General features: G+C 36.1%; 1 protein-coding gene across 2 annotated transcripts in view; it reads right to left on the bottom strand.

The window, feature by feature from the left end:
* Window positions 1–1626: 1626 nt before the first annotated feature.
* MARCHF6 (membrane associated ring-CH-type finger 6) overlaps window positions 1627–24808 on the bottom strand; it is a 45406-nt gene continuing 22224 nt past the window's right edge. For both annotated transcript variants that reach the window (XM_040058205.2, XM_040058196.1), the window contains exons 11-26: window positions 23511–23569; window positions 22830–22910; window positions 21551–21619; window positions 21361–21435; window positions 20403–20537; window positions 19797–19916; window positions 17601–17701; window positions 16772–16909; window positions 14860–15061; window positions 13412–13481; window positions 11981–12162; window positions 10544–10678; window positions 8483–8572; window positions 6972–7104; window positions 5712–5847; window positions 1627–4212 (exon numbers count right to left, since the gene is read on the bottom strand). In XM_040058205.2, coding sequence (XP_039914139.1) covers window positions 4122–4212; window positions 5712–5847; window positions 6972–7104; window positions 8483–8572; window positions 10544–10678; window positions 11981–12162; window positions 13412–13481; window positions 14860–15061; window positions 16772–16909; window positions 17601–17701; window positions 19797–19916; window positions 20403–20537; window positions 21361–21435; window positions 21551–21619; window positions 22830–22910; window positions 23511–23569 — 1817 coding nt within the window. In that variant the 3' untranslated portion in view covers window positions 1627–4121. The remainder of the gene's footprint in view (window positions 4213–5711; window positions 5848–6971; window positions 7105–8482; window positions 8573–10543; window positions 10679–11980; window positions 12163–13411; window positions 13482–14859; window positions 15062–16771; window positions 16910–17600; window positions 17702–19796; window positions 19917–20402; window positions 20538–21360; window positions 21436–21550; window positions 21620–22829; window positions 22911–23510; window positions 23570–24808) is intronic.

Genomic DNA, 24808 nt, shown 5'->3' with positions numbered 1-24808 from the left:
GCACTGTTTAGGTTCTAACACAGAAACTATATCCAGTATAAAAGCTTTCAGTGTTCTCTGTTTTTGTAAGAAACAAGGAATTCTAAGTAATATCCTTTTCCAGGGAAACAAACAGCCCTAGAAAGGCAAGTAATGTTAAATACCACCCCCTCCTCCTACACTGATGTCAGACACTTCCAGATGTTTGACTTCACCTCATATAGGGGAAAATGCCTCTGCAGCTTTGGTGTTGGCCAGTAGTCAACAGGCAAGAGATAATAGCAGATAAGCAGAAAAACCAATATGTAGAGCTGTGAAATAATTTTGCCATTGCTTCATGTCTCGGTATGATACTGAACTCAAAACATTCAGTTTATTTTGAAATTGTATTTGACCTCTGGAAATACAAACTTAAAATCTTCCATTATTGAGTTAACTTTGATTTCACCATATCATTTCTCAATTTATGGTTTCTTCTTAATAAAGAACTTAAAACCAGGAGCATCAGAAGTTTTAAAAAAAAATTGCTGTTAACTATAAAATTCTTTAGTTCCAGCTACTAATTAAGAACTGAAATACCAGAGTAAGAGAGCTCTAACTTACTATTATGCTTCATAAAAGTTGTTTTCCCATCTGTTTCAGAAAACAGCTTCTTTTATTTTGCATCCTGAACTTCATTACACTACCAAGATTCAATTCCTTGTTTAATGTTCTTACAATTTGTATCCTCATTTCTGCCAAGAACCTCACTCATTGCCCAGGCTGTACAGTAGCCATTATTCCCAAGGCAAGCAGAAGAACACTGACCCTACCACAAAACCTTTCCAGTCTAGATGTTAAAAAAAGGACAGTGACGTCCAAGGAAACAAAATGATGCTGATCAGCATGCCAGGCAACCAAACCTCAGTCTTTTTTTTGTGCTTTGTGAGGTAAAAGCCTTTGTGAAGCTTTTTACAGAGTTCTCTGAAGAACAGTGCTGCTGCTGTGAAGATTTTTATGAAGACCTTTATGCAAGCATAGAGGAGGCAAGGAAAGAATTAATGCACTCAGCTGAAAAGTGATGTGAGCACTGTAACAGGCTGGAGTTGGAATCTTGCTGAGGAATTCACTGACACAGAACAGTTACAGGTACCAAAGGGCCCTCAGAAACAAAATCAAGTAACTATGGCTTCACTCACAGAGAAGGGGCAGACAGAAAAGATGCAGAGTTTTAACTATTTTTAATATAAAATAATCTGTGTAAAAACAGTCAAAGCCATGCTGCAATTAACTTCTTCCAATATGCACAAGATAGCTACAGAGCCATCTGATGGTTCTTGGATGAAGGCCTGTGGAACTAACAACAGCATTAAATTCCCAACACACAAAGGGGATACAATTGAGCCAGTACACACCTCCAACCCCTTCAGTCAAGACCAAGGTTAACACAAATTGTGGTGGAAGAGAGCACACACGCACGCACACACACACTCTTCCCCACTTGAGAAGTAATAGGAGCCCACACCACTCTGCATCACTGCAGCACAGATGGAAGCCACTGGCACAGTGCTCATCAGCTCTCAGAAACAGCCAGTTAACTTACATGCTTACTTTTCAAGTTTCTATGGCAGGGGACTACACAGCACACAATAAGGCAAACAATTCAAATATAAAACAATTTATAAAGTACTGTTATTTAATTCCTGTTCTCTACAACCTCCATATTCGTCCAAAAAATGTGTAAAAATAAGGAGATGAGGAGATGAGATTTCTGAAGAGGTCACAATGGACAGTTCTGGAAACAAACTTCACCTTGTATCTGTAAAGCAGTGCAAATGCCAGCGCAACAGCTGGATTTGAAACCAGTTTTCCATTAAAAACAAACAAAAAAAAAAGCAAATACAGATAATGTAAGCTACATCAAAACAGCTGCATGACTGGCCTGATTTGCTATTTTCTTTCACGACTTGTAAAATACCAGTAGTAAGAAACAGCACAAAGGCTTTTTCTTAATAAATTTTAATATTAAGACCAGTTTGTCTGGATAAAAACGCAGTTACAAGTACCACGCTACTGCAAATTCTGCATGATGCACAGTAGTGCTTGCAATATTGGAGTGGCGAGACCATTTTGGAACTGTTGTGAAAGGTATGTCAAAAACAGAATCTTGGCATAAGTAAGAGCGTATGTTACCAGTGAATTTATTATTGTGAAAATATATTTGTCCCACAATGTACACCACTGTAAATAATCAAATGCAATATTTATGCACATCAAAAATATATGGGGCGAATATATACTCAGTTTAGCATTAAATCAGCAACAGTAAATGAAAGGAATATTTCGGCTGTTTTTCTATGATTTCATTTCATCGGAAATTTCCTAACAAATCAACCCAAAGGGTAATATTTGTGGTTCAAAACCATCAGGACAATAGTAATTCTGTAAAATAGTATGGATCTGAGAGTGACAGCTCAATCCTCCTGCCACTAGATTCAGATGCATTTGGCTTGTACTCGCTGCCTTAGAACATGATCCAGACACCAAAAAAATGAACTACCGCCACCACAGCCTGGACTACATTGGCTCATACCATGCCAGATCAGAGATGCAACATCAATAAAAGGAGATGACACTTTAAAAGCACCTGCCAGATTCTCAAGTATTAATTATATACACACATGGTAAAGTACAGAATACTGAAGGAGAGTGTACTGAATAGCAAGTTAAATCTTCCGTCAATTTTCTCATTACTGCAATGGATATTCACATTTTCCACATTGGTCCAGAAAAGATACTGCAATTTAAGCATGTGATTTGATGCTGCTTAAAGCTTTGTGATACTGTTACGTATTTTCTTTATCTACATCACCCCCACCCCAAACATTACTGCAAAAGAACTCTATATATAGAAATAACACAGATTTGGTGGCTCTTGTTTGACTGTGTTCTTGCAAAGAAATCTGCTAACTTTTCCTTGCCTGTTTAATAGCATATGTATTTCCCTGCCCCTCAGGCCATAAATGGTACACGCTAAATCACTTCCTCAGTATTATTCCCGTAAAAACTCACAGTGACCAATTCTGAGAGATTTTTTTTTTTGGTTGGGTTTGGTTTTTTTAAAAGTAATTGTGCAATATAAAATTCATACTACTATTTTCAACTTTGGTAAGTTACAGAATAAAGATTTGAAGCTAAGGATCAGGTCAGGACATTGCTTACACTATGCTCTTTGTGCTGTGCAAGCACATCAGTAAAGGTTCATCCCTTTTCCTGAAAAATTCTAATATTGATAAGAAATTTGCTACAATTTAAGTTGAGAACCTATCTAATTTTTCTTGGTACCGTTAAATGTTTCCATCACCTAGCCTTAGTAAATTTTTACTTACTGTTTCAATTCTTAAAATCCTGATCCCAAAGCCAACACCCACCTACCCCCTTCAACCAAATAGAAAAATCCAGCTGAGCCTCAACAAGTACATCTGAATTCCCAGAAGAGGAAATATTTTCTTGATTTAACAGCAACTGTACAATATTACAAACTCTGACACATGAAAAACAATCAGGCAATAGAAAAATGTACAACAGCTTTGGTGTTATACAAAATAATAAAAAAGACTGGACAGCAAGATACATAGTTCATTATGGTCTCAACACAGCAACTTCATTGCTGACTGTAAGACAGTTATTTACTTTTGATGTTCTCTATGTGGCCTTTCCACTCATGAAAAATCATACTGTATTACTACAATAAGAACTGTTATGAACACCATAAAGTAAGCTCCAAATTTTATAAAAACATCTTACCTCTTCGCACTATTGCTTTGTGGCACATTGTCAACAGAACAGCAGTCCAAAATAAAGTGACAACTAGATTTAATAAATTAATATACTTTTTAAAGATGTACAATGCACATTCTTTTTAATCCAAGGTTTTAGGGTGTCAGGACACTTCTATATACACATATACAGACCTCAGACAGCATTTACAACACCAGAAAGTGCAGATAAGAAACAGAGCCTTAACTGCTATCTGGATGCTACCAACAGAAGCCAAAACACTGCTGAGAGTATTATTGGGAGAGATATCCAAAGACGAGAAGAGTCTATGAAAAAAGGACATGTAAAGGCAAAGGGAAGGTCAAGATGTTTAATATGTCCATCTATTCTTGTGAAGACTGAGGTGGAGTTGTTGATGTGCCTGGTTTACCAGACTTCCGTTCGTAATTCACAAGTCGTTGTCCAACAAGGTACCTGGGATCACAGAAAAACCAGAAATTAACACAAGGTAATACTATTCTGCAAAACAAATCCACTCTGTCTCCTTTGCTGCCAATGTAGTTTTTCATTTCAATAAAAAATTATTCTATGAATTGTAAAGGAAGAACCTTAGCTGTTGCTTAATCTTTCTTAAGGGAGAGAAAATATCCTGATGCTACTCCATGGAAAGCTTAAGGGGTGAAAGATTCCTTTAGTGTGATATTGAAACAGAATTTAACTATCTCAGCAGCTTAACAGTTTTCATACCTTTCACATTATTCCTTTCTTCCTCTATATCATTGATCCACACTTTTTGCCACCTCAATTCCTTTTCATGCTTCCTATCTGAATGCTAGTTCTGCGTGTACAAGAGCCCTACACACCTATGAATTCTTCCCCTAAGATCTGTTATTTCCTTTAGAAACCCTTTCGCCACAGCTCCTTTCTCAAGGTACCATAACCAACAACCATGGCACATTCTTTGTACATTTCAGAATGTCACAAAAACTTGGATACATTTTTAGAATTTGTTACACAAAAGATTTGATTACACATATTTCTAAAGCACAAATCTCTACTGGCTGGCATGATTGTGTCTGCTTACTTCCTAAAATGAGACAACTAAGTCATACAAACTTCTTGTCTACAAGGATGCTACAACATTTAATAAGCTCATTTAATACCAAACTAATTTTCACTTACAAGTTTTCAGTCGCTCCTTAACATTCAATATTCAAAAAAGTCTATTTTAGGTTTGATTCCTTTTGTAGCTATTAGAAAGTAAAACTCTTATAGGACAACTCAGGATACGAACATGACAAACTCATTTATTCCTTTTCAATACAAAAGAAGCCCAGGAAGATTAGCTGTTAATCCTCTTAATAACCCATATAAAGGTAATTACGTTAACACCAAAAATAATGTAATAACACACACAAAAAAGGTTAAACTAAGCATGATAACCAGAAAATAACATCAAAATCACAATTTTTATCAGGCATCTGAGTAACACAGAGTAATAATTACTGAAAACATCAGAAAACCACATAAAATTTGGCAAGGACAAACTCAAATCAACTGAACATTCTTTAACAGGTTAGTTGGACAAATGAGTAGGAAGAGTAAGAAACACAGTTATGCAGAAAAGGCTGAAGAAATGGTTTTATAAGCAGCAGCCTGAGATGTGATTTTAACTTCCAGGTGTGTTATAATTCATGACACTCATTTGTCATTCAAGACTACAGGTGAGACAACTTCATTTGTGGGAGAACACAATCATGTTAGACATGGAGGAGTGCCTTCCCTTTATAGGACAGTCTACTCCTGTGTTTATCTACCTGAACTACAGATAAAACATCTGCCAAGAACAGTTTGTCTGTCTTGAAGAGAACCCTTTTAGTCTTAAGTATCTACAACACCTGAATTCAACCTTAAGTATATATATAGATATATATAAAGGGGAAAAATTTAGAAAAAAACCCCTATATACTCACTTGTCATTTTTAATATGTTCATAAAGGCGCTTGAACTGGCGGACTTGGAAGGACAGAATTCCCATCAAAACCACCACCATAAGCAGAAAAGGATAAATCCGTCGCTGAACGAGGTTCTGCATTTCAGCAGTAACTCCTATAAAACAAGACAGAGTCCTTAGACATTCTAATATTCCTGAGCTAACTCATGTGTTTCTCCTGCTCTACTCGCTTCCATACTTTTGTTCAACTGTAACTTCAGTAGAAGGGCTATGAAATAAATTACACATTCATTTACATCAACGATCCAACATGAAAGCTGCTGTTCTTTTTAATCTGAAGCACTAAGGGCAGAAAGTTTTCAATTAACAGAGTGAAAATTTACAGTAGAAAAAAAAAGGGCTTATCAGTTCTTTTTGCCTATTAACTTCTGTTTATCTGCTTACTGACTTCTCCTTGTATCAGAAAAGTCAATGGAATAAAAGTCAGCATTCAAGCGGGACTGAAGAATAAAATGGAACTCCTTGAACATGTTGTTAACATTAAAACTAACTAGTAAAAGACAAGTCTTGATGAAAAAGCTCATCTACCCTGGTTCTAATCAAATTATTTACCTCAATTATGAGGAGATAAGAAAATCTGAAAAAAACCTATATATTTAAAATTCACATTTTAGTACTATTAACCTCAAAACAAACCCAGAATTTTCACCTGTTCTAAGCTTCACTTAGAATCTGACAAGTCAGAAAAGATGGCCTTAGCTCAGTACAGCTCCTAGAGGGACTAAAATTAAAGGCTGATTGTCCAAAGAAATGAATTAATCATTCATTTCCCAAACTGGCTAGATACCTAAAATGCATTCTTGGGGACGAAGAGGGGCAGACACTGATTTCTTCTCTGTGGTGACCAGTGACAGGAGCCAAGGAGCAGCCTCAAGCTGTGTTAGGGAAGGGTTTGGGGTGAGTATTAGAAAAAGGTTTTTCACCCAGAGGGTTCTTGGGCACTGGCACAGGCTCCCCTGGGAAGTGGTCACAGCACCAAGCCTGACAGTGTTCAAGAAGCATGTGGGCAATATTCCTGGAACAAGGTGTGACTCTTAGAAGTCTTTAAACATTTACATTTGTCAGCAGAAGAGGAGTTTGTTTGTTTTTGTTTGGTTTTTTTTTAGTGTTGTTTTTGGGGTTTTTTTTAATAAACTAGGGCTTGAAGTTTTATTTCCACAAACATTTACACTGCTGTAAACCATGAGACGGTGAACAGGTGTCCTGAATGCATACATACCCAGTAAAGGTACAACACCAGAAGCTATGATGTACGGCACACAAAGGGAAAGTAAAAGGACAGAGATTACGGGTGCTGCCAGTTTACGGATGATGAAGTGTAAGTCAATGTTACGAATTCCATTTGCATATACCTAAAATGGAACAAGTTAGAAGTAGAACAGATCAATCAAGAAAGCCTTGCTTTGCCCTTACAGTAATAATTACAAGGTTTTACACAATTCTCCTTACAAACGGATATGGGTGTTCCCATGACCACAGTTGAAGAAGGTAAAACTCTGCCAATTTACATCATGAGGGTTCCAGGAAATCATTTAAACAATGCCCAAGAGACCAACTTATTCTGGAACTGTGACTCAGTTGCAGGAATGCAAGGGACCTTCTGAAAGATCATTTGACAGAGCTGTGGTCAATGGTTTTGTGGGTGACCTGGGATCACTTTGTGCTGTTAACTTACTGGAAGAGGATCCTGTATATGCTGATAGAATAAATTATTAAATTTTGTAATGGGCAGAAAATAGGATCCTATTTTGTACTTAGTGGGGCAGACCAGAGCCTCTGTATGTAGAGCCTGTGCCTGGAAAAAAGGTCTCCACAATTCTTAAGCTTCTGCAGTTACTACTGGAAGCTAAGGTCAAAATGTAACCAGGTTACGCATGGGAAAAGACCAGTTTTGAATGGCTACCAGTACAGCTAAACAATGGTCTCTGTCTCACAGCCTGGAAGGCTCAGGAGAGAGTGTAAGAGCCCATGGAGGGCATTCAGAATGGGAGACGGAGCCATGGTATGCATCAAAATGTACTCCCAGACTGTATTTCTGCAGTGTGACAGCTGAAGTGATTTAATAACTGGGACTATGTGCTTGACTTACGAGAGGCACCTCGTGTACAGAGGCTGGGACATGCACCACAGGCATCACATACAGTGCAGGGCTGAAAAATTACCTTCTGACAAACAACTGAGACACTTCACTGAGATGACAACCATGGAATTTAACGGTTGTAACCAAGAAGAAATACTTCTGAGAAACCAACAAGGCTACATGACTCTGAACTGCTCAGAGAAACTGTTCTGTGTTCTTAATAATCAAAGGGGAACAGAAATGGTGTCTTTCATCTCTACTGATCTATGAATGGGGTAATCTCTACAGCTGCAGAGAAGGAAAAGTTCTGTGTTCTTGAGTTGTGGATGTAAATACTGCCCAATATTTGGACACATGGACTTCATCTAAAGAAATAATCATGTTTCCTTCTCACTTTATTACAAACCTGAAAAAAATAGCATAATGTATACAAAGCATTTTCTTGAATGCAGATTTCTGAGTTTTTGTTTTACTTTTAAATGTACCTTAATGGATTAGGCTATACAACTTAAAAGGTTTTTACAAGACTAGTTGAGTAATGAATTTTACTCAATTACTCCATTACTGCAACAATAACACTGTTATACAATACAATCAGAAACTTAGAAAATGTATTATACAGATAATTCACATAGACAATTTTTCCCTACCTGTTCAATCACAGTTTTCAGCCACCACTGAGGACCCATCAGTGTTATGGCAGCAATTATTTTGGCATGCAGAACTCCAAGAGCCCAGTCCTAATTTTGTAAAAATTTAAATTGTTAGTATTAACATGCCTTAAAAAAGTCAGACAGCCAAAAGCTTTAAGAGTAATGTGATAATATTACTTTTAAGTGGAAACATAACTGCTTTTCCATTTACATGGGAGATTGCTCTGAAGAGATAATATCATCTTCAAATTCCTGTGAAACAGAGGATACTCTCAAGATTAACTAACATCTGTACATTTAGCTCCCATCTCCCTGGGACCAGGAAAATCACTACTACTATTAAATCAAGGGCAAATACAAAATAAAACCATTAGACTTAAAGTAATTGAACTAACATTCTGGTAAAACTAATTTTAATAAAAGGAAGTTAATTTCCTTTCTTTATAAAAGAACAGAAAAAAGACGCAAAGATGTCCACATGCATCAGGAAACAAGTTCTTTTCCTCCTTTTGAAGTTCAATTATTCCCAAAACCCTACCTGATGTAAGAAGAGCTTAAAGCAAGGCAATGCTCTTCACAAAAAAGTCATATTATTTGGAGGAAAAATTATGTTTTAATATAAACTGCAATTATTATGGCATGGAATTAGGACACTGTAACTACTGGCTTCTAGTAAACACTCCACATCACAAGTCCATCCGTTCTGGATTACAGATACTTGTAAGAGATTTTCAATAAAACCCACCAAAAACGGAATGCAAAACAGCTAAGAACTGGTAAGACTTGGGACATCACAGACGAATTAACTTTCTTAAAACTGCTGAGAAAATACATTTTCTTTAACTGATTACTTAAAAAGACAACTTTTGTTAATGTCAATTCTAAAAAAAAAATTTAAAATGTTACAAAAAAGTGCCAGAGTTAAAGTTGATTCACATTTACTTAAGGATGCAACCTTTTTATAACTCTCTTCTCTCTTGGGAAAAATGGAAATTAGTCTCAATACTGATAGCTCCTTGTTGATTTAGAATAAGTCTCAAATTCCACTTATCCTATATTTTGAAGAAGTTCTGCTACATGAAAATAAAGTTTTTCATGATACTTCTTTAAAAACTTTTAAAGAACTAACATGCAATAGTAAAGAATTTTTATAATCTCTAGCATTACAAATTCTTTCCAAAACTGTTTGGAAACCATGATCATCTACCACTGTAATTATATGATATCCTGTATTTCTGGTCATCTACCCAGCTCAGAAATACACTTGTATTTTAAAATAATGGAATAATTAAATTAGTAGCCAAATTCTTCTTTGTATTATGGCTTTCAAACTTTTGGATACTGAAAGTAAACAAAAGCTTAGCGCAGCTTAGAAAGTCACTGTCCCTGAACACTTTCTTGTTATTTTGTAATGGCATTCTAGATGGTTTGAGTTATGGTCCCATCACTGGGTTTGAGTTATGACTTTTTTCATAATTCAGCCTAGGTGATGGAAACATTTGTCATTCAATCCACTGTATCTTCATTTTGTCTCCCAACTTGCAGGAGAGAAATTTGCACTCAGACTGTGAGACTTGACTGAAGAGTAATAAAACACAACTACCTCAAAATTTTGTATTAATGATTTGACAACTCAGCCCAAAATTATCATGATCCTAAATCATAAAAATTACTTTCATAATGTGTCTCATCACTGACTTAAAATCTTACAAGGAAAAAAAAAAGACCAGAACCTCTTGTTGCATAACTGTATGCAGAAAGCTTTCCAAAATGATTAGAGTATGTACATCTGTGCATACATACGTAGAGATACACTACTTATCTAACTTTACAATTATGCTACTGGAAAAGTAGCTGATCACTGCAATGCCACCTCTGATGTCATCTCACAGCAGTTCAGCTATTATTGTTTAAATTCCCCACATCTAGACTTGGCTGCCTTTTCTCTGCCACATACAAACATATTTGTGGAAAACGCTCTGAAGCACCAAATCCACATGAAACAAGGCAGCCCGTACTCCTTACATCAACAGCAGCAAAAGAATGGGAGCAACTGACCTGCCAAGGATAGAAGAGAGGTGTTTGATCCAAAGGAACTCTCAAAGGTGCAACGATGACCAGTTCAAACAGAAGACCGAGCAAGAGTGGAACCACACCAGCGAGCAGTATAGCCACTATCAATGTCTTCATTATCTAAAAAGCCCAAGATATTTAATTAATGTGTTTACCAGAGGATTCTCTGTTGAAACTCCAAAATGTAACTTTGGTTTTTTTTAGTGTTATTTTTGTACATAAACACACAGCCCTGCTGAAAAAAACCACAGACACATAAACACCCCTAGAAATAATTTTTACTACATACATAGTTTTGCAATGAAAGTTTTCAAGATTTCAGAAAAAAATGACTGTACCTACTAGCATTCATATAGTTCTAAACCATAAAAATCACACTGACTGTTATCAACAGGGAATATTATCCAATGGCACTTCAATACAATGCCTATGTTCATATGTCAGGAAATTGAAGCATTTTTCCAAAACTGCCAATTTTTCTCTGGAGCAAAACAAACCTTAAAAATTTAGTCATTATGGAATATTTGACTTAAAAATAGAGGACTCAGAACATTGTGCTTGAATCTTTATTTATTCTGAAATTCTCTTAATTTAACTACATCATACAGAACTGCCATTACTTAATTAACATGATAAGGAGAAAAGGCGAAGAACAAGCAGAAATTATGTTTCAGCTCTGAATTTTCTAGAAGAAGCTAAGATCTTAAGCTAAAATCAAAATGATGGATGAGGTATTTGGGAAACATGATAGCACACGAAGAACATGTACAGTGTAACAATTCATTAAGCACATAAAAATGTCCATAACAAGATACCATTTATGCTATCGATGTTTAAAGGAACTAGCAAGAAATCTACTACAGAAATCTTCAAAATCAAAACCAAGATAAAAAGGTGGGGCATAAATTTGTTTTCATGCTGAGAATCTCAACTCCTCATAATATTTTTGAGGAAAATATCTTTTATTTAAATAACATAAGTTTAAGAGCTGATAAAGATCTTTCTGAAAATATGCATCAAGCTACTTTGTAGAGACAGGGTCATCCTCATCTATCAGCTTTATTAGGTTTTTCCATTTGATAATTTCATATAACTAAACATGTAAATAGTTAAGCTTTACATGAAAATGTCTTTGAGAACACAACACATGGGATAATAATGCAATATGTTCACTTTTAAAGGAAAACAGGAAAATATACACATATATATATTTAAACATATACACACACTAGCATATTCACATTGACTGGCCTCCAAAAATAGTTGGCCTATGCAATGGGAATGTAAGCTGCTAAAGCTTCAAAACGGTCTGAAAAAGAAAATGTAGTATACATGACAAAGTAAAGCCTGAAAGCAAAACATGAAGCAAGTTCCATTAGCTAATTTTTTGATAATTTAGTAGAACTTTTCCTCAAGACTCACCATGAGAGACCATTCTTTGACCTTCTGGAAAATGACTCTACGACCCTGTGGCATCCAGGCAACCAGCACTGTCACTGCTCGGATAGTCAGCCAACAGACATAGAGACCACAGGCAGCTGTGTACAGCTCGTGGATTTTGGCAGTCCCCGTCCAAAATGACATTAACCACCGGCCAGCAAACACTGAAAACACAAGCACTGTTAAACACAGCAATGCTTCTGGATGTATTAGGGAAGGATGCCTGTTAAAAAAGTACTTATCAAATTTATCTGAAATGTCTCTGCATAAATATTATTCATCATAAAACAGTTATTTTGGTACTATACCCATAATGCATAAATGTGTGAAGCACTATGCAAATAGCTTCAGAAATTATGCCAAATAATCACACAGAAATCCTTTTCCACCTAAGTTGTCATTATGACAGCAATGTGACCTGAGCTACAGCAAAACAAAGCACTGAACTGTTCGGAGCCTAAACACTGATCTTCAGAACTGCAACAGTGATCATGCACTAGTGGGTAAGCTTGAACTTACATTATATGAGCTATCTTTGGGTTGTTTCACTGCCTCACATAATTTTTTAAGACTTATTGATGGGAGACTTACTGACGGGGCTTCTGAAGTTCTCTGACAAAAATGGGAGACTGATTCGCTACAATTTATTTTTGAGTAGTGTTTTAATTTCCCTAGTATTATAGCAGAATTATTTTATGTCCTATTACTGAAATAATCACAGAATTTGTAACTTTGATCTCAACACATTATTGACTTTAGGATCATTAACAGAAGACGGTATAAATTACATGGTATTACAGCAGACCAGTTATGAAATTTATGCTGGCTGACATGGTTTCATTTATTCCAAATTATTTTTAAAAATACCAAGTGTTTTTGAAATACTTTTTCAGACATTTTAAAGTGATGTACAAGCCCCTTCACAAGATCTCCTAGTGACGAGTCAAGATCACAGAATCATAGAATATCTCAAGTTGGAAGGAACCCCTAAGGATCATCAAATTCACCTCCCTGCTCGTCGCAGTCCTCAATAATCACACCTTCAGAACATTTAATTAAAGAAAATACTATAAGAAGACCTGCAAACAATATATGTATTTTCCTTCTTGAAACAGTAAAATAGGTGCAAGAGTTTAAATTCTCTTTTTCACTCAATTTTCACTCAATACTGAGATTGTCTTGGCACCTGAAGCATTGTCCTAAGTGGAAAATTTTTCTACAACAAAAAGGGAATGGCAATCTCTGTCATTTAGATTTTTAGATTATTACATTTTATGACAAATGATTAAAAATTAGACTATTTTCCATGTTTTTGCCTTTTGACTGCAAACAATGGTTTCAAAACATCTGCCGTGGTTGGGCATGGCAACATACTGAGTTGTTTTTAATAATAGTTTACTCTAATAGACTCACCTGGTAAGGTAAGGCAGATAAGACTAGCAATCAGTAATGTTATGCACATGAAAACAATCAAAAGAAATATCTGAAAAAGAGAAAAAAAAAAAAAAAAAAGAGGGGAAGTTTGTAAGAAAGTTAATTAACCAAACCCCAAGAAATGCCAGAATGAAAAAATACATCATCTGAAAGGCAACTAAACTAGGATGTTCAAATACTAACTGATGTTTCACTGTATAAATGAATCAGCAAAAAGAAACCTAACCACAGTACGTGCAGAACACCTGCAGTGTTGTGTACTTCTAAGACTTTCCATTAACTGTTCCAACAGTAAAAAAATAACATTTGAATCCAGAATGACTGAAGTTCTTTGTTATGTCACATAATAAAAGATCATCTCTTAATTTCTGCACTGAGCAGCAAGACTCTCAAACGATCTTGAAAGGTTTCTAGCTCTGTATGCTATAGGAGCGAGACAGTGGTTTTATAAGGAAAACCTTGATGACAAAGTTCTTCCAGATGTGCTCAGGTTTCTGTGACCAGAAGCTGACAGTGAAGCTGGTTGCTCCTCAGTCAGGTTTTCATCTTACCAGAGAATTACCACGTACTTGACTTCTTTAAATATTTCTCAAGCATCAGGCGCTGTGAAGTTCTGCTTCAATAATCATCAAAGCCACACAACAAGCAAGCTTGCTATGGGAAAGCTAAGACCTTATCCCAACAGACTACCAAGAGAAAGTTAAATCTGGAACACATACTTTCCTTGATGAGACATTTGGGTATAAAGGAAGCAACCTTCAGAAGCAATACCACAGTGACCTAATGTTAGCCATTACTTTCATTCTTCAGCTATACCTGAAACCACAGTAAGTGAGCTGTGGTGAAGTTTATGTTTAACTCAGAGTTCTGCTAACAACAAAATAGTTATCTAGTTTAAGCCACATATTATTCTAGAAATATAAGTATTTGATAGTAAAATTTCCTTTTGAATTTTAGGGATTTAGAACTTTCAAGTATGATATAATGCCTTTCTATGTTTAACACAGGTGCAGAAGCAACAGAAGTTCTCTGTTTATTTTCTTAATAAAGCAAAATAGTTTAAAATAAATTTCAGTTACAAGACCAAAATATGCCCCCTTGACAGCCAAGCCTCAGGGGGCACACTGGAACTACCTGTTTGAGAGGGGTTTATTGTCTTTCTCTCCATTACTTACTGTAAAGAAAACAAGATGTCAACTGACAATAATACTCAACATATATGGGGTCTATAAATAAAACCTGTAATTGAAGGTCTTAAGTTACAGGCTGAAAAAAGCCTTATGTGAGCATAACTGCAACTCTATGATTTAGAAAGCTGCAAACCATATAAAACAGGACCTGCCACATGACTTCTGATCATGCGGGCCAAATCCTTCTTAAAAAAAAAAGGCCCTTTTCCTTCCTCTTGATGTGTTAAGTGTACATACCCTGAGTGGGAATTTTAAAGGCCTACGATAAGGCTGGAAACCCACAGGTCCTCCTTGTTGAAGTATGGCTTGATGGGCCGCATGGAGACCTTCTCCCACAACTGGAATGGCATTATTATTGCGAGCATGCTGGTTGTTAGGTTGCTGATTTGCATTGTTTTCGTTCTCTTCCTGATCACCAAGTAGGTAAGAATGAAGATCCCTGTAACAATTAAAATTTCAGTTTTGTTCGGTTTGATATGAAAGAGAATCTTACACAAATATAGGCTTACTCAGAATCCATACAGGTTGTACAAAACTAATACAGGAGTACTAGCAGAATCTTGATAAAGTAAAAGAAACCTTTTTTGGTAATGTATTCAATGTCATCATAAACACAATTCAGAAGAAAAATGCTGGTGTGGATGCAGCTGGAATACAATCACAAGGAAAGATCACTTACCTGTTTGCTTTAAAAATACCACCTGGTATTAAAGGTGGTGTGCACGTGAAAGGAAAATTGCATGGATGTTTCAGTTCATCATCATGTGTGTAAGCACTCAGCTCTACTGACAGCTTTTATGTTACTGTCACTAAGCTCTAGAGGAAACGAGGGCCTGCAAACCTAAACTGTACAAGGACGGTGCTGCATTGCTGTGGATGTGCTGTCAGAAGTGCAGAGGCAGGCAGAGACTTTCAGGATTCTAAATTGCTCAAAACCTGTTCATCACTTTTTAAGAATATTAATCCTAGAAAGAAATCAATCTACTTTAAAATTGTTCTGCTGATGTCCTCCACATATACCATTATCAAAATTTGAGTCAGATTAAAAATGAACATTTAGAACTTAATTTTCCTCAGCTTTAGGAGAGTAAGATTTGTGCAGATATTCTATTAGCAATGAAATTTACCCAAGTTTGCTTTTCAAGAACAACAGAGCAAAAGATTTTCATCTGTGCTAAACTAAAATTACTGGAGAGGTAATTTGCAACTGTCCTAAACATCTGCAACAGTGGAGTAAGAAAAGCCATTTCTATCATCATCTCCAGAAGTCTCTTGTTACACTATACTTAAACACAATCAAAACTTGGAAAATAACTAAAAACTTCTTCAAAATGCAAACTAAGAGAAGAGGAGGTGAGAAGAGTTTCCTTATGAGAAACTAAAATAAGTATTTTGGACAGTGTCTTTCATTCATTTACCCAGTTTTCTCAGAGACAACCTCGCAAAGAATAACTCTTGATCTTAAGAGTGCAACATGGTGGGAGAATGTCAATATACTTTGAAGTAACTGAAAGTAAACTGAAACTTGCAGTAAACTGAAAACTGTACAGAAACAAAATCAACCTTACTTTTTTCTTGACTAATTTGGCAAACAGCAGTTGAACTAAAAAATAATTTCAAGTGCTAGAACACTGCCTGGCAGTACAATAATTTATCTGACAAAGATACGGTTTTATACTTCTCTAAAGTCTGAACTTATAACTTTAAAACCCCCAATTTAAAGTTACTTCTTCAGCTCAATGTTCTGAATAATTTTTTCTCTTTTTTTTTTCCATTCTTATAGAAGAAGAAATGCAAGAAGCACACATGAAATTTTATTTAGATGATTCATGGAAACACAATGCTGACATTTATCTCTTTATTTTCATATATAAGGGAGTTAAGAAGATGCTAGTCTTTCACAGATCTCTTTCACTAGGCAAATGGTGTAACAGTGTACCAAAAGAATCACTTGTCAAAGGCGAGTCCGGAAAGAGGTACATCTACTGCTTAGAAGAAAGCAATCACTACAGAAGTTTTTCATCATGTATTTATCTGTAGAAGAGCTATTAAACCTGCTTGTTGGGATAGCTTTCTGGAAAGCTGCCTTCACATTTAAAGGCCAAACTGGGCACAGTGGTTGTAGCTGATTTTGGATTTCTGTACTTACAGCAAGTATCCAGCAATAACAGTCCATGCTCGTACTAGACCTTTCAACCACTGTCTTGTATGTCCTTGCTCTAGCAAAGCTGGAAGCACCACTTGAAGCAGAAGCAGCTCTAGGGAAAGTTCACTTACGGGAGCATCACTGGAAACAATGGGAAAAGCAGGAAATCAAACATAAGTAACATTCTAATAGAAATCTTTTACACTGAATCTTATTAATGCCGCCACAATACAAAAATACATTGGATGCAAAAAAGGAAAATTCTTAAGTTTTTCACTAAGGTTTTTCCCTATATACTGAGCCTGAGCAGAGGTCAGACACTTAGGTATTTAAGAAATTTAGGAAAAAACATTGAGAACGTTTAGATGTAAGAATACAGTTTACTTCTCTGTTTGCATTTATCATTACTGTTTGAATTATTATTCAGAAATAGAAAAACCTGCTACCATTAAAAAATGCAGTTACAGATACTTTTTTACCCCTGAAGCAATGACAGTCAGGAATGACTGTGTTAAAAAAGCAAACACGAAAGGAACTTCACTGCCAGAAAGTTGAAATGGGAAGTGCTTTGAGGACATAAAGCCCCGAACTGTTGTCTTTATGGAAGGAATACAAAATACTTCTTTTTTCTAGTAGCTCTTCATTTATCACATTGTATGAAGCCACCACATCCTTTACCCTTTTACTTCTCTTAGAATAATGAAGATCAGATGAATTGAAAACAAAATAACATCACAAAGAGTATCACTTCAATGCTCGGGGAGTGCAAACACACTTCTTCCAGTTATAGAAACACTGAAAATCCCCCATCTTTTTAAAAACAAATGCTCACCTGTAGAGCATAACATTATAAGGAAGAAAGTTAGGCAGGAGATACTTAATAATGCGTATAGGAAGCCAGAGCATGAGCAGCACAATTGATCCAAAGACAATCTGCAATAAGAAAGTAAACAAGTTAGTCCAAATAGTCCAAACAACCAAACACAGTTTCCCACCCATCTCTGATATGTTCCCTGGGTGTGGTGGGCTAGCCCTGGCTAACAGCTGAATACCCACCCAGCTGCTCGCTCATTCCCCTCATCAGATGAAGTGGAAGGCTAAACAGAAGGCAGGCAAGGCTGAGATAATGACAATTTAATAGAGAAAGCACCAAGCATGCGATCAAAACTGTAAGAAGAATTCAGTCTCTACCTCCCATCAGCTAACAGACAATCAGCAATTTCCTGGTGAGTCAGGAAGACAAACACCATAACCATGAACATCCCCCAGAACCTCCTTTCTCACAGCTTTTATTGCTGAGCATGATGTCATATCCCTTTGGTCAGTTTGGGTCCATTGTTCCAGGGATACCCTCCTCTCCCAACCTTCAACTTATTCACCGGAGATGAGGGAGCAGGGCAGAGCAGCAAAGAAAATGCCCGGACACAGTGCAAGCACTGTTCAGCCACTGCCAACAGGCCTTTGTTAGCAACACTGCTTCAGGTGCCAATTCAAGGTGCAAAAGGACATTTGCCACCAGGAAGAAAATCAGTTCCACCCCAGGCAGACCCATACACTACGATGTCCTTGCCAAGTAGGACTGCAGCTGAATAAGCACCAGAATAACCCTGCTGACAGCTAGAGCAATGTCAGACAGTTCTTTCTTCCCCCTTCACCAGGATTACTTATTTTCTAAGAGGCTGACTTTTTAGGCAACTTGCTGAAGCGTCAAAAGACCTTTCAGTTCCTATTTCCTCACATTTCAAATTGACTGAAAGACCAAAATTCGGCAGGGGACATCAAGAGCCTGAAGACAGTGCACTTTTCTGAATCCTGTTTCCTCAAGGAACCAGATGAAAAATTAAGTACATTTTAAACACATTCTTACATTTCATATAAATGCACCACTAGAGACTAAAAATGTGAAAAAAAATTTTGTGTTTAACTATGTCAAAAAGAAAAACTTAATCCCATTCTTCCTGAAAATTAATAGTTTCTGTCATACACAAGACACTTCTTTAAAATACACAGAAATAAACAGAGCTTGAAAGCTCGTGATTTATTATTTGAAATAGTAAATGATTACCATTCTGGATCCCATATTTTAGCATGAGGCTAGTGAGAGTTCTGAATTAATTAGCTGAGCAAATCAAAAGGTGAAGTTCAAAGTAACTGCCCATTCCAACACAGTGTGACAACATTAGAGAGACTGTGAGCAACCAGTAGATCTTTGCTTGTATTTGATCCACCGGATGCACCACAAAATTTCAGGCAGCTGAAGAATTACAATACTCCAACGCTAAAATGCTCGGAAAGGTGGGAAGATCAATTCCACTCAAACACTGAAGGTCTCTCTAACAGAACCAGGATCTCTCTGAGCTTTCACTGCTCAAAGCACTTCAGGTGTAACAATACAGTACATCAAAGGATGTTTCTGGTGTGTCAGTTTACACAGCTCATGTGACATTTATGTCAAAGAGAGTCTGCAACCCTTGCTTGACTGCCTGCCCAGCAAACCTCAGACAAACAAGTAAAGGGGAAAAATTCTCATTGTTTTCAGTATCTTACAGTGATAATCTGGAAACAGACACCACTGGCTAGAGCAGCAGAATCCAATCCAAAGTTTAGCTAGAAAGTTACTCTCCCCTGCTGCACTATTTTGGCTGAAGTGGACACACCATGTTTACTGCAATAACTGAGGGCATCTTGAAAGTTATGTGATTTACAATACCCATAACAATCAACACTTGTTTTCTGAATACACAAACATTCTCTGTGACTTCACATAAGATACTTGGTTTAGAAGAGACTTCTCAAGTCCAACCAACTCTCCCCAAACCCCTGCTCTGAGCAGACCCAGGTACATCAGGCTGCTCAGAACCTTATCCAGTCGAATTTGAGTATTGAAAGATGCAGATTCTGTTGGCAACCTGTTCCAGTAGCAGTTCACTTCCATGATGAAAATGCTTTTCTTTAAATACACAGTACTGTATATGAAAGCCAGCATATAAACTTTCCAAATAAAGTTTTTATTTGGGTAAGTCCTTACCACTGATAAGATAAACCTCCTGAGATGTCTATAGATGGGCAAGTGAATCATTTCCTGCACAGGATTGAAGTCTGGATCATTCAAATTCCTGAGAAACCATAAGACACCAGGTCTCAATACCTGAAGTAAGAAATAGAAAACAATATATGGGGAGAATAGAATTTTTGTTTTTATTTTTCATTTTCAACAACACTGCTGCAGAAAATAAGTTTTAACGTAATAGGGACATTAGTTAAACAAGACTCACCATAATAGCACTGAAATATAACAAAGAAAGTATTATCACAGAGAAGTAGAGAACCAATAACCAAATATGAGCTTAATTTTCAAGTACTGATTGATCTTATACAACTAAAACATATTTGGATTAACTTGAAGGCAACGCTCAGAATTAACAGCTATTTGTAAACTGAAAATCTTTAGTAAAATAATACTCAAAATCATAACTTTTCCATTGCAGTAAGTACCAGCATGGTCTTTTTACATAAAACTGAATCCAATATACACACAAAAAATGGTAGCAGCAACATCCACAGAAGAAAGATTTAACAGTTCTGTATGTAAGCCTCTAACTGTGTTACACCAATCTTGTTCATACAGACTCACCTCTCTTAGCAAAAGGATGAAGGATGCAAAATAAAAGACATAAACCATTCCGACCAACCAGTGCAGAAACATTGTGGTGCCTGGGGCAGACTGAAAGCTCAATTCTCTGTCTTTCAGAGTGGCATCAAACATCTCCTAGAAGAAGGTCAGTAGTAAACAAATATGAGTAAGGTTTGGTAAACATCCGCAACTACTCATTTTGTTTACCCTAGTTCATATATACTACTAAGCATAATTTAAATGTTTATGTAACGTATATATACACCATTTAATTAGAGAAAAAAAGGATTACTTATGATAAGAACAGCATATAAAGATCAATTTCTGATCAATTTATTTCTTCTGACAGAAAGAAGAACTATATCAACTCAACCACTAACAGACTCGACATAGGTTATAAATCAATTAAAACAAAGTGGCACTATGATGTAAGCAAATAATTCCTAGGTAAAATTATATTTCTACTAAGTCTGGAAAAAACTAATTATGTCCATTTCCAATTTATCACTCAGGATCTTTCAGGACAGAAAAATTGTCCTCAAATTCAAGCAAATGCAAGCAAGGATCTTTTCCAAAACAGAAAGAGACTGAACAACTTAAAATACGAAGTCATTACCATTTCACATAAGATGTCTACATAAAGAGGTTTATTCAGCACACAAGTTTGCCTATAAGTAAGCTCATTATCACAGTGGTCTTGCAACTGCACTAAAAAGGATTAGGATCTTGTTTTTTTAGTCACAGCATGTTAAATTGTATTTAGTAACATAACCCTCCCCAAAATTAGCATTAGGCAGTACCTAAAAAACCCATTCCCTCTGGAAATACTGTTTATGAAAACAGAAGAGCGTTGTCAAACTAGTATTAACTACTCTGTTCTCATCAGAACTTTGTTTTCTTTTTCTTCAAGTATAAACACTGTTACAAAAGATTTTATCACATTTGTTTCCATTCTTACCAAGGAGCATATATCCAACCACCAGCCACAGATGAGAGGAAACACACCAATTTCAACCACCACTAATAAGGAAACCTTTAGGAAAAGACAGAAAATAATATCTCACTAGTTTAACAAAAATTGCTAAGAAAATTACAATGTCAGTTTAAATTGAGAGGGGTTTTTCCCCCCCACAAAAAATTAGGATTACCTTGACAACAATATAGCAAACTCCTAGTAAACGACGCGATCGCTGGAACTTAACAAGAGCTGCCAAACCCTGAATAGCTCTGTCAAGAAAATAACACTGGAAAACACTTTGTAACAGTCTAATTAATTTCAAACACTGTATTATGCTGCTTTTAGCAAAAGGAAATTTTATAAAAGAGAACAATGAAATAGTAAGTATGTGTTTTATCAGGATTCTATTTTCAAAATTGGCTGTGACTCCAGAAGTCATGATCTGGGGTGCTAGGTAACCCCCCAAGCATGCATCTAAAGTAAATATATAATTATTAATAATATGACCCTTCTTAGATTAAGCAACCAGAAATTTTCTCATGAAATAAACAGTTGTCTCTGAAAACATCTGCCACAAATAAGTTAGTTTAAAAACTGAAGACCTACTTTAAATAGTAGCTTTCACTTCCCTGCTGTCTAAATCATATTCTCACCTTTTCCAAGAAAAGCTGGATGCATATTGCACTTTGGGAGTTTGCTTTGTGGGGTTTTTTTTTAAGGACGCAAAGCCTACATGCTAATCTACTAATGTTTTACACCTGCACTGCATATTGGTATACTGATGTAGAAAGGTGATGCTAACTTCGTGTACTTTTGAACAGAAAACTGCTAACACATGTATATTCTTTCAAATTGAAGCTGATGTAAAAAAACATGCAGCTGGAATGCAGCCTTCTTACTTGGGACCAAATAAATCCTTCCAGCTTCCAGGTCTTTATTTTCTACAACTAAGAGAAGGTAGTTTTCTCAAAAAAAGTACTAATGAGAAAGAAATTCTTGCTGCAAACTCTTCATAGTTCAGACATAACAAAGAAACTAAAATAATTAATATTCAAAAAATCTGACAGGATGAAAAATATTTGAATACATTTCCCATCATATCTCCCACACTGTCATATCCCTCCTTTTATAACCCCTCTGCTGCAACTACAGTCCACACCAGAAGCATAAGGGATAGTGAGGAAAAAACGATTCTACACTCTTCTCCTCAGACAGACCTTCAAGCAAGCATAAAGCACACCTTTGATTGTGTTGTTAAGCATGTGCAAGTATTTGAAAGCAGACAGTCACACTGACAACTTCTAAAGGTCCAAGAGAACAGAAGAGACCTTTCCTTCTAATTTCACCATAAGAGCAGAGAAAAATAGGGAGTTAAGTGTCTCTGCATTATGTCTGCACCTCCTCAAAGCACAGCCAGAAAAATTACTTACATGTAAATCTGAAACAGGTAACTACTGACAAAAGGATACATGACAAACAATCAGAGTCACTGCTAGAAGTACATATCCCACTATAGTTGTAATCAGGCCTTCAAAGTGAGATGCTTGGACCTGGAGCAAAGAGGAAAAAAAGGGAAAGTTTATCAGTCTCTTCAAAGATTACATCTCCTTTTTACGTAATTGAGATAAATTCCAAATTTTGACTCTTCAAGAAGAATGCCAAGTTCCTCTAGTTTTCACAAGTTTTAATAATCTACTACTGCTTTTGTATCATCAGGAATATATAATGTTTACACTTACTACTACTTTCTTCAAGCTCAAAACAACCTCAATATATGAAACAAAAAGTATCACTTTGCACTGTTTCATTCATACCCTAGTTTCTCCTACTTACTATCATCCACTATGAAAATTAGCAGACAAGTTAAAAATGTACACAAGCAACAAGAGGCTGTTAAAAAAATCCTGAAGGCACACACAGTTTTTACAAACTGTAAGAAACCTCACTTGAGATGCAAATAATGGAGGAAGTGGAAAAAAGTGAGACATTTTTAATCATAGATTCGAAAAGGTTGAAGGACTAGTAAGAAGACTATACTCCAAGTCACTTTTGCACACACAAATAGAAGTGGGAAGATGCTACAAAAATACTGTGATTGAATAAACAGTGGTAGTTTCTTTTTAATTTTTAAATTATAACACAGTACTCACATATTCCTCAAAGCCAAGGCCAACAATGGAGAAGTGACCAATGTGGTATGGACAAAATGCTGTATAATGTAAGCAGAAAGGAGAAAAAAAGGCCATGAAAACTGCTAAATGAAGCCTTATTTGCAGGATGAATATTGTAACATGGTATTATTCTACTTCTCATAAGTTTTATGAAAAAGTACAAAAATTAATTTATGTGCAAATATTTGCAAGTGTTAGATTTCTATAATTTTACAAACACTGAAAATCAGGTCAGAATTTGCACTTAAGGACTAAAACAATATAAAACAACACAGAATAAGCGGACAGTCTTTTCCTTCTTATTTCATCTTGCAGTGTGTAAATTAATTCAATTTCTCAGTGTCATGTACTAGGCTGGTATTTGTCTCAGACTGTTGAAGGAACCTATGCTGTATATTCATTCTTTCCCATGCACTAAAAAACTCCAATAGCCATTTTACAGCCTGGTGAGATGGGACTTGCTTTAGCAAGGCTTCAGTTCTTGTGCATTAATTCTTAAGAATACTTAAAATATTGTGAAAAATGCAAGCCCTGCAGAAATTTGCAAAGGGAAGAGGAGGGGGAGAAAGATGGCACTCAGTGAAGTGATGAGGAGCAACTGAAAAGTCTTTTACTTTGAATTAATGTACTGAAAACTGTTCATTCCTGAGAACTCACTCCAGAAAATTCTGAGCTTTCAGGGGAAATGCATTAGAAAACACAGCACTTCCCCATTTTTAGAAAACTGCATATTTGCAATAAAATCAATATTTAAGTTATTTTATCTCATTCTGTTGTCTTCTAACCAAGTTACTAAGGACTAAAGGAATTCAACATCAATTTTTTTTATAGTAGCGGAGGGCATCAGTATAAAGTGAAGGGGCTGCAGAAATGGCAAGCTCTTATTTGCACCTATATTGTCTTCACTGCATCATGGTAGTCCACTCTGGGAACTACTACAGACTAAACCTTCCTCAAATAAAAAGTGTGATGATTTTCTCTCTCCTCATTTCTGTATGACCCACATATGAAAAATTCCCATCTTCAAAACCCAAGAAGTAAACAAGCAAACCAACAAAAGAAATACGGGAAAAGATTTAGCAGGACTCATATTACCCTAATCAACGATAAGAAAAGTTTTAATTTATGTCTCCTTTAGGAAAATCAGCAGTTACTGGGAAGAACAAACATATAAAAGATAAAGGGAGGAATTGAGCTCTCCCTGCCCAGTAAGAACATGAGAAAGAAAAGTGTGATGAAAAAGATCACACACAGAACTCCTGCAGATATCAGAATAA

The sequence above is a fragment of the Hirundo rustica genome, chromosome 1 (genome assembly GCF_015227805.2).
Source record: "Hirundo rustica isolate bHirRus1 chromosome 1, bHirRus1.pri.v3, whole genome shotgun sequence".
Taxonomy (NCBI): domain Eukaryota; kingdom Metazoa; phylum Chordata; class Aves; order Passeriformes; family Hirundinidae; genus Hirundo; species Hirundo rustica.
The sequence above is the reverse complement of the archived record's forward strand: the minus strand, read 5'-3'. Positions and strand labels throughout refer to the sequence as shown.